At 47.1% G+C, this 12,257-nt stretch overlaps 1 protein-coding gene across 1 annotated transcript; it reads right to left on the bottom strand.

The window, feature by feature from the left end:
• Positions 1-105: 105 nt before the first annotated feature.
• On the bottom strand, positions 106-4,704 carry LOC143220173 (uncharacterized; the record flags this gene model as incomplete). Its single annotated transcript, XM_076445889.1, has 1 exon — positions 106-4,704. A coding segment is annotated over exon 1 (4,599 nt), but the record flags the coding sequence as incomplete, so codon positions are not given.
• Positions 4,705-12,257: the final 7,553 nt, after the last annotated feature.

Raw genomic sequence — 12,257 nt, 5'->3', positions numbered from 1 at the left:
GGGATAGAACTTCCACTGAATAAGAAGAGTGGAGCATCGATTTTTCAATTCCGGCGAATTTGTGACTTCGACGAAGTGTCGAGCGAGTTCGTTGGACGCGCCTACGAAATTCGTGCCATTGTCGCTAGTGATCGTCTGAGGAACACCACGTCTGGACGTGAAGCGGTCGAAGGCTGCGAGGAAGGCAGCCGTGGAGCAATCATCAACCAACTCTAAATGGACCGCGTGAGTAGCAAAACAGATAAATACTGCAATGTATTTTTTATAAGTTCGCTTTCCGCGCCCGGGTGCGTCTCGTACTTGGTAGGGACCGGCGTAATCGACTCCAATGTGAGAGAATGGAGGGGACGGACGGCAACGTGACGTCACGAGGTCTTGCATTACCTGCGTTGCAGTTTCCGCCCGCCAACGCGCGCATTTGACGCACTTATGAATCACGCGACGGACCGAATTACGCAACCCTAGGATCCAATATTTTTGTCTTGTTGTGTACGTCGTGATTTGATTTCCGCCATGCAAGGAGAGAAGATGCGATTCCCGAATAATGAGGTCGGAAACGTGATGTTTCGGCAATATCGCGGGGTGCTTCGTTTCCCAAGGCAGAAAGGAGTTTCTGAGCCTCCCGCCTACGCGTACGACTCCGCATTGGTCGATGAAAGGGCTGAGCGGCAAAAGCGACGAGCCACTGGTCAACGGTTTGTTCCGCGCGAACGCGGCGATTTCGGTTGCGAACGAGCTGCGTTGGATTATTCGCAGTATTGTTATTTCCGAATCGCGTAGCTCCGAGACGGTGAGGAACGAGGGGGGCGCGGTGCTTGTTTGCTTTCGCACCGTGTTTATAAATCGCCGCACGTGACAGAATACGCGGATTAGGCGTTGCCAGCTAGAGAAGCGAGACAGAGCATCCCAATCTTTGATTGTGACCGTATTATGTACGGCGGTTTTACATTTTTCCTCCTCCGTTTCGTAGGTCTGCTGAACGGGCCAGTCTTCTTCGTCCCTCTTCAACCACGATGGACCCTCGATCCACAGCGTCGATGACAGCAGTGCTTCTGCACTTACACCACGCGAATTCAGGTCTGCAGGATTGTAGTGCGTCGGCACGTGTCTCCAGACGGCATTCGGCAGTGTGGAGTGGATCTTGGACGTCCTGTTGGCCACCATGGTCTTCCAAGCTGCTGGGTGTTTCCGCAACCATGCGAGGACAATCGTGGAGTCCGTCCAGCAAACTGTCTTCGTTACCGGTATCCCGATCGAGTGGGTCACGTGAGCGGCCAATTCAGTTAGCATGACGGCTCCGTTTAACTCGAGGATAGGGATAGAGACAGTTTTTATTGGAGCTACTCGCGATTTAGCTGTGAGCAGCGTGGTATGCGTTTCGCCGGTGAGCGACGTTACGCGGGCGTAAATCGCGCATGAAAAGGCGGCACGAGATGCGTCGCTGAATCCATGTAGTTGGATTTCGAGTGAGTCAGGGGCGTACTGGATCCACCGCGGGACCCTCATTGCGGTTAAAGCACGCCAGTCCCTACAGAAGAGGTTCCAGGTTTCGCGGGTGTCGTCCGATACGCAGTCATCCCAGCTGATTCGTTCGAGCCATTGTTGCTGCATCAAGATTTTGGCTCGAACAACAATTGGAGACAACCATCCTAGAGGGTCGAACAACGTCGCAATCTCCGAGAGCAATTCGCGCTTGCTCATCTTCTCCTTTCTGACCGCCAGTTTTTGTAAGTCAAAATAGAACGTGTCGTCCGAGGGGATCCACCTGATTCCGAGGACTTTGAGTTCCGAAGCATTGAATATTCGCAGATCCACCGCGTGTGAATGTGTGGCTGCGGGAATATTTCGCAGGGATTCGGCATCGTTGCCCGCCCATTTTCGCAGATTGAATCCGCCTCGAGACAACAGCTGACAGACTTGTATTCTAGTCTGTTCGAGCAGCTGTTTGTCCGGCGCGCCCATGAATACGTCGTCGACATAAACACTGTTGCGAAGAATCGGGGACGCGAGGGGGTATTCCGAACCTTCCAACTTGTTTACTTCTTGTATAACGCGCATCGAGAGGTACGGGGCGCAGGCGGTTCCGTAGGTTACCGTATTCAATTCGAACGTCTCGAGATTACCGGTAGATTCGCTTCTCCACAAGATGCATTGATATTTGCGATCTTGTGGGTGGATGAGAATTTGACGGAACATTTTCTCAATGTCCGCCACTAGAACATATTTGTGGATTCGCCACGCTAATAAGATGTGAGTGATATCTAACTGTAACTTCGGACCAGTAAGTAGGATGTCGTTTAAGGAGTATCCGCTAGACGTTTGGCTCGACGCATTAAAAACGACTCGGAGCTTTGTAGTCAAGCTTTCCTCTCGGAGAACGGCGCGATGTGGAATGTAATTCCTGGAACGGTCGACGCCATCGAGACGGTTCATGTGGCCGAGCGACTCATACTCGCGGATGAACGCATTATATTCGCATTTTACCGCCTCGTTTTCGCGTAGTTTCCGGGTCAGACGTGCCAGTGACGCGGTGGCTCCTCGGAGTGAATCTCCGAGGAAGTCCTCGGGGACCGACTTGAGAAACGGTAACCGCACCACGAATCTGCCGGTAGCGTCGCGCGAGTAGGTTTTTTCGAAGTGCCGCTCGCATTCTATTTCCAAGGGAGTGAGGATACGCGTTTCAGGGACCGCTTCCGTTTCCCAAAAACGAGTTAACGCACGTTCGAGTGGATCCGTGATTGTCCCGTGATGCGTGGTAACCGCGACGCGATGGTTTTCCGGGGTGTTGATGCATCCGGACAAGATCCAACCGAATACCGTATTTTGCGCAATCGGTCCTTGGTTACTGGGGAGTCGAACGCCAGGTCGTAGAATTTGCGCGAAGATATCCGCGCCTAGGAGCAATTCGATACGTTGCTTTGATGCGGGCTCGGGGTCCGCGAGCGCGAGATCGAACAGGGCGCTGTAATTTTCCATCTGGATCGCCGGCGGCGCGTACTGCGTTATACCGCGCACTATGAACGCACGGGTTAACAGTGCTGGTGACTCCTGTTTGGACGAACCTATCTGCAGTTGCACACTATAATCAATGGTGCTTGTTCGTTCGCCGCCGAGACCAGTCACGGAAATCGGTGCTCGGACTTTTTGTAAACGTAGCTGCTGTACAAGATTGGTGGACACGAACGAGGATTGAGACCCCTGGTCTAATAGCGCGCGGGCTAATCGCGACTGACCGTTGGGCGCGAAAACTTTGACCATTGCGGTAGCCAGTAGGACAGTCTGAATGCCATTCGGACTGGCTTCGGCGAAATGTGTCGCAACGTTACTACCGATTTCTTCTGAATTCACGGGCCGCGCAGGGGCTTGAGCCGATAACGGTGTCTGAAGAGTGGTAGACGCGTCTAATCTCGAGGGCTGGACCGAAGATGCATGGTTTCGGTAACCACTCGTTTTGGGTCTGCTGAGGGCCCTGGATTCTCCGCGGTGCAGCAATGTGTGGTGCTTTTCACCACACTGTCTACACACGTTTGTGCTCGGGCAATTCGACACGGTGTGATTCGCGCCGAGGCAATTTATGCACGCGTGTTGACTTTTCAGCGTCTCGAAGCGCGCTAGTGGCGAGAGGCTACGGAACATGCTACAGTCGCGGGGTACGTGCGCTTCTTTGCAAAGAAAGCAAGTAGGAGACGGCCTACTTTCTTCAATCACGTGCGCGTTCGTTTTTTGTCGTAACGGTTTCGCAGGACCCGCGGAGGATTGTAGTTGTTGCGTCGGTTGATTGGACATCTTAACCGCCGCGGTTTGTTCTAAAACAAACTTTTCCATCGCCGCGTATGTTGGGTAGGTTCGTGCATCTCCGAGGGTTTTGTTCCACTCCGTTTCTAATTCGCGGTCGAACTTGCTCGAAACGAAATAAACGAGATGATCCTCTTTCGTGCCTCTACCTAACTTGTACAACGCCTCGAGGGTGTTACGATAATGAATCGTGAACTGATTCAGCGAGTCGAGCTGCGACAATTTGATCGATTTCAAGGAATAAAGTTTTTGCATCAGCGTATGTACAATGACTCGTTCGTTATCGTAAATTTCCTTGAGACGTGTCCAGCCGATCTGGAAGTTCGCGTCCGTTACATCGAGGTGCTGTATCGATTCTAGTGCTTCGCCCGACAATGCGCTAAGCAAGTACTGCAATCGTTCTGAGCCCGTCAAGGTTTCGTTTACAATTACCGCGGAATTGAATCGCGATTCGAACGATTTCCAACGCGTGTAATCGCCGTCAAATTTCGGGAGTTCGATCCGGGGTAATTTAACATGCGCGGGACGAGTTACCATGCTAGCTGGAAACGCCATAGATGAATTCGCCGCAGGGGGTGTGATGGGGGGGCGTAGATGGGCCAGCTGCTCCCGTAGGTAGGACCAGCCATCAAGGTACGCGTCCTCCATCCGATCCATTGTTCCGGCCTTGAAGTAAGGTAGGTCTTCTTTCGTCCGGTCCGCTTTCCGGTACGCTTGGAGGTACCCGTTGAAAGAAGTAATCTGGGTCCAGGTCTCCTGATACATGGTCAGCCTGGTGTCCAGATACTCCACGGTGTAGTTGTCGACCCCTTTTTTCTTCGTATTCGCCAATATTTTCGTGAGTTGAGCAAACGCCTGTGTTTGCCGCTCCAGCACCGCTTCGAAGGTCTCCGTGACACTTGTATTCATGTTCACAGCGTGTTTTTACTTTGAAAGTCACGAGACCCGACACGAACGTTTGAAATGGACGGTTGGTTTCGCCTCTAACGTTTTCCGAACGATCCAGGTTTCTTCACTAATCCGGCTCGAAGGACCAAAAACTGTTACACGAACCCTTTAGGGAACTGAGGATCCGTGAACGATAAATGCGTTGGACTCGCGTGAAGAAGGACAGGAGAAAATTCGGTCGGAGATTGGATATTCGTGAGAGGTTTCAGTCAATCGTTCCACCCGCGTGTTACGGTTCACAAAACAAGCACTTTATTGTTGCTGAGGCTACGGACGCACTTTAACCCGAAAGAACAGAGCTCGCAGGGGAGATTATTCTACGTGTTTCTCGCAGAGGAGATTATCGGTCGTTTTTGAAACTTGCTCGTAGCTATTATATAATTCGCGTGTGTACTCGCAGAGGAGGTTACAACGGAACGCGCCTTCAAACTGGCTGGGGGTCCTATTTACCGGTAATCGGTGGATTCCCCCACCGTACACACATACGGGAGCTCGCTTCGAGGTGAAGACTCGCCGCGGTGCTGTAGGGACGACGAGGGGGGTGGTCGCGGCGCTGAATCATACGAAACTGTATCGTTCGCGTTTAACACATAACGCATAACGCGTAACGCGTAACGCATAACGCATAACGCATAACGCATAACGCATAACGCATAACGCATAACGCATGACGCATAACGCAGAACGCATAACGCATAACGCATAACGCATAACGCATAACGCATAACGCATAACGCATAACGCATAACGCATAACGCATAACGCATAACGCATAACGCATAACGCATAACGCATAACGCATAACGCATAACGCATAACGCATAACGCATAACGCATAACGCATAACGCATAACGCATAACGCATAACGCATAACGCATAACGCATAACGCATAACGCATAACGCATAACGCATAACGCATAACGCATAACGCATAACGCATAACGCATAACGCATAACGCATAACGCATAACGCATAACGCATAACGCATAACGCATAACGCATAACGCATAACGCATAACGCATAACGCATAACGCATAACGCATAACGCATAACGCATAACGCATAACGCATAACGCATAACGCATAACGCATAACGCATAACGCATAACGCATAACGCATAACGCATAACGCATAACGCATAACGCATAACGCATAACGCATAACGCATAACGCATAACGCATAACGCATAACGCATGACGCATGACGCATAACGCAGAACGCATAACGCATAACGCATGACGCATAACGCATAACGCATAACGCATAACGCATAACGCATAACGCATAACGCATAACGCATAACGCATAACGCATAACGCATAACGCATAACGCATAACGCATAACGCATAACGCATAACGCATAACGCATAACGCATAACGCATAACGCATAACGAATAACGCATATCGCATAACGCATAACGCATAACGCATAACGCATAACGCATAACGAATAACGCATAACGCATAACGCATAACGCATAACGCATAACGCATAACGCATAACGCATAACGCATAACGCATAACGCATAACGGATAACGCATGACGCATAACGCATAACGCATAACGCATAACGCATAACGCATAACGGATAACGCATGACGCATAACGCATAACGCATAACGCATAACGCATAACGCATAACGCATAACGCATAACGCATAACGCATAACGCATAACGCATAACGCATAACGCATAACGCATAACGCATAACGCATAACGCATAACGCATAACGCATAACGCATAACGCATAACGCATAACGCATAACGCATAACGCATAACGCATAACGCATAACGCATAACGCATAACGCATAACGCATAACGCATAACGCATAACGCATAACGCATAACGCATAACGCATAACGCATAACGCATAACGCATAACGCATAACGCATAACGCATAACGCATAACGCATAACGCATAACGCATAACGCATAACGCATAACGCATAACGCATAACGCATAACGCATAACGCATAACGCATAACGCATAACGCATAACGCATAACGCATAACGCATAACGCATAACGCATAACGCATAACGCATAACGCATAACGCATAACGCATAACGCATAACGCATAACGCATAACGCATAACGCATAACGCATAACGCATAACGCATAACGCATGACGCATAACGCAGAACGCATAACGCATAACGCATGACGCATAACGCATAACGCATAACGCATAACGCATAACGCATAACGCATAACGCATAACGCATAACGCATAACGCATAACGCATAACGCATAACGCATAACGCATAACGCATAACGCATAACGCATAACGCATAACGCATAAAGCATAACGCATAACGAATAACGCATATCGCATAACGCATAACGCATAACGCATAACGCATAACGCATAACGAATAACGCATAACGCATAACGCATAACGCATAACGCATAACGCATAACGCATAACGCATAACGCATAACGCATAACGCATAACGGATAACGCATGACGCATAACGCATAACGCATAACGCATAACGCATAACGCATAACGGATAACGCATGACGCATAACGCATAACGCATAACGCATAACGCATAACGCATAACGCATAACGCAATAACGCATAACGCATAACGCATAACGCATAACGCATAACGCATAACGCATAACGCATAACGCATAACGCATAACGCATAACGCATAACGCATAACGCATAACGCATAACGCATAACGCATAACGCATAACGCATAACGCATAACGCATAACGCATAACGCATAACGCATAACGCATAACGCATAACGCATAACGCATAACGCATAACGCATAACGCATAACGCATAACGCATAACGCATAACGCATAACGCATAACGCATAACGCATAACGCATAACGCATAACGCATAACGCATAACGCATAACGCATAACGCATAACGCATAACGCATAACGCATAACGCATAACGCATAACGCATAACGCATAACGCATAACGCATAACGCATAACGCATAACGCATAACGCATAACGCATAACGCATAACGCATAACGCATAACGCATAACGCATAACGCATAACGCATAACGCATAACGCATAACGCATAACGCATAACGCATAACGCATAACGCATAACGCATAACGCATAACGCATAACGCATAACGCATAACGCATGACGCATAACGCATAACGCATAACGCATAACGCATAACGCATAACGCATAACGCATAACGCATAACGCATAACGCATAACGCATAACGCATAACGAATAACGCATATCGCATAACGCATAACGCATAACGCATAACGCATAACGCATAACGAATAACGCATAACGCATAACGCATAACGCATAACGCATAACGCATAACGCATAACGCAATCACGCATAACGCATAACGCATAACGCATAACGCATAACGCATAACGGATAACGCATGACGCATAACGCATAACGCATAACGCATAACGCATAACGCATAACGGATAACGCATGACGCATAACGCATGACGCATAACGCATAACGCATAACGCATAACGCATAACGCATAACGCATAACGCATAACGCATAACCCATAACGCGTAACGCATGACGCATAACGCATAACGCATAACGCATAACGCATAACGCATAACGGATAACGCATGACGCATAACGCATGACGCATAACGCATAACGCATAACGCATAACGCATAACGCATAACGCATAACGCATAACGCATAACGCATAACGCATAACGCATAACGCATAACGCATAACGCATAACGCATAACGCATAACGCATAACGCATAACGCATAACGCATAACGCATATCGCATAACGCATAACGTTCAATGAAAAAGTCATAACGCAGAACGCATATCGCATAACCCGTAAAGCACAACGCATAACACATAACGCATAACGCATAACACATAACGCATAACGCATAACGCATAACGCATAACGCATAACGCATAACGCATAACGCATAACGCATAACGCTTAACGCATAACGCATGACGCATAACGCAGAACGCATAACGCATAACGCATAACGCATAACGCATAACGCATAACGCATAACGCATAACGCATAACGCATAACGCGTATCGCGTAACGCATAACGCATAACGCATAACGCATAACGCATAACGCATAACGCATAACGCATAACGCATAACGCATAACGAATAACGCATATCGCATAACGCATAACGCATAACGCATAACGCATAACGCATAACGCATAACGCATAACGCATAACGCATAACGCATAACGCATAACGCATAACGCATAACGCATAACGCATAACGCATAACGCATAACGCATAACGCATAACGCATAACGCATAACGCATAACGCATAACGCATAACACATAACGCATAACGGATAACGCATGACGCATAACGCATAACGCATAACGCATAATGCATAACGCATAACGCATAACGCATAACGCATAACGCATAACGCATAACGCATAACGCATAACGCATAACGCATAACGCATAACGCATAACGCATAACGCATAACGCATAACGCATAACGCATAACGCATAACGCATAACGCATAACGCATAACGCATAACGCATAACGCATAACGCATAACGCATAACGCATAACGCATAACGCATAACGCATAACGCATAACGCATAACGCATAACGCATAACGCATAACGCATAACGCATAACGCATAACGCATAACGCATAACGCATAACGCATATCGCATAACGTATAACGCTTAACGCATAACGCATAACGCATAACGTATAACGCTTAACGCATAACGCATAACGCATAACGCATAAGGCATAACGCGTAACGCATAACGGATAACGCATAACGGATAACGCATGGTGCATAACGCATAACGCATAACGCATAACGCATAACGCATAACGCATAACGCATAACGCATAACGCATAACGCATAACGCATAACGCATAACGCATAACGCATAACGCATAACGCATAACGCATAACGCATAACGCATAACGCATAACGCATAACGCATAACGCATAACGCATAACGCATAACGCATAACGCATAACGCATAACGCATAACGCATAACGCATAACGCATAACGCATAACGCATAACGCATAACGCATAACGCATAACGCATAACGCATAACGCATAACGCATAACGCATAACGCATAACGCATAACGCATAACGCATAACGCATAACGCATAACGCATAACGCATAACGCATAACGCATAACGCTTAACGCATAACGCATAACGCATAACGCATAACGCATAACGCATAACGCATAACGCATAACGCATAACGCATAACGCATGACGCATAACGCAGAACGCATAACGCATAACGCATAACGCATAACGCATAACGCATAACGCATAACGCATAACGCATAACGCATAACGCATAACGCATAACGCATAACGCATAACGCATAACGCATAACGCATAACGCATAACGCATAACGCATAACGCATAACGCATAACGCATAACGCATAACGCATAACGCATAACGCATAACGCATAACGCATAACGCATAACGCATAACGCATAACGCATAACGCATAACGCATAACGCATATCGCATAACGCATAACGTTCAATGAAAAAGTCATAACGCAGAACGCATATCGCATAACCCGTAAAGCACAACGCATAACACATAACGCATAACGCATAACACATAACGCATAACGCATAACGCATAACGCATAACGCATAACGCATAACGCATAACGCATAACGCATAACGCATAACGCATAACGCATAACGCATAACGCATAACGCATAACGCATAACGCATAACGCATAACGCATAACGCATAACGCATAACGCATAACGCATAACGCATAACGCATAACGCATAACGCATAACGCATAACGCATAACGCATAACGCATAACGCATAACGCATAACGCATAACGCATAACGCGTAACGCGTAACGCATAACGCATAACGCATAACGCATAACGCATAACGCATAACGCATAACGCATAACGCATAACGAATAACGCATATCGCATAACGCATAACGCATAACGCATAACGCATAACGCATAACGCATAACGCATAACGCATAACGCATAACGCATAACGCATAACGCATAACGCATAACGCATAACGCATAACGCATAACGCATAACGCATAACGCATAACGCATAACGCATAACGCATATCGCATAACGTATAACGCTTAACGCATAACGCATAACGCATAACGTATAACGCTTAACGCATAACGCATAACGCATAAGGCATAACGCGTAACGCATAACGGATAACGCATAACGGATAACGCATGGTGCATAACGCATAACGCATAACGCATAACGCATAACGCATAACGCATAACGCATAACGCATAACGCATAACGCATAACGCATAACGCATAACGCATAACGAATAACGCATAACGCATAACGCATAACGCATAACGCATAACGCATAACGCATAACGCATAACGCATAACGCATAACGCATAACGCATAACGCATAACGCATAACGCATAACGCATAACGCATAACGCATAACGCATAACGCATAACGCATAACGCATAACGCATAACGCATAACGCATAACGCATAACGCATAACGCATAACGCATAACGCTTAACGCATAACGCATAACGCATAACGCATAACGCATAACGCATAACGCATAACGCATAACGCATAACGCATAACGCATAACGCATAACGCAATCACGCATAACGCATAACGCATAACGCATAACGCATAACGCATAACGGATAACGCATGACGCATAACGCATAACGCATAACGCATAACGCATAACGCATAACGGATAACGCATGACGCATAACGCATGACGCATAACGCATAACGCATAACGCATAACGCATAACGCATAACGCATAACGCATAACGCATAACCCATAACGCGTAACGCATGACGCATAACGCATAACGCATAACGCATAACGCATAACGCATAACGGATAACGCATGACGCATAACGCATGACGCATAACGCATAACGCATAACGCATAACGCATAACGCATAACGCATAACGCATAACGCATAACGCATAACGCATAACGCATAACGCATAACGCATAACGCATAACGCATAACGCATAACGCATAACGCATAACGCATAACGCATAACGCATATCGCATAACGCATAACGTTCAATGAAAAAGTCATAACGCAGAACGCATATCGCATAACCCGTAAAGCACAACGCATAACACATAACGCATAACGCATAACACATAACGCATAACGCATAACGCATAACGCATAACGCATAACGCATAACGCATAACGCATAACGCATAACGCTTAACGCATAACGCATGACGCATAACGCAGAACGCATAACGCATAACGCATAACGCATAACGCATAACGCATAACGCATAACGCATAACGCATAACGCATAACGCGTATCGCGTAACGCATAACGCATAACGCATAACGCATAACGCATAACGCATAACGCATAACGCATAACGCATAACGCATAACGAATAACGCATATCGCATAACGCATAAC

The sequence above is a fragment of the Lasioglossum baleicum genome, unplaced genomic scaffold (genome assembly GCF_051020765.1).
Source record: "Lasioglossum baleicum unplaced genomic scaffold, iyLasBale1 scaffold0310, whole genome shotgun sequence".
Taxonomy (NCBI): domain Eukaryota; kingdom Metazoa; phylum Arthropoda; class Insecta; order Hymenoptera; family Halictidae; genus Lasioglossum; species Lasioglossum baleicum.
The sequence above is the reverse complement of the archived record's forward strand: the minus strand, read 5'-3'. Positions and strand labels throughout refer to the sequence as shown.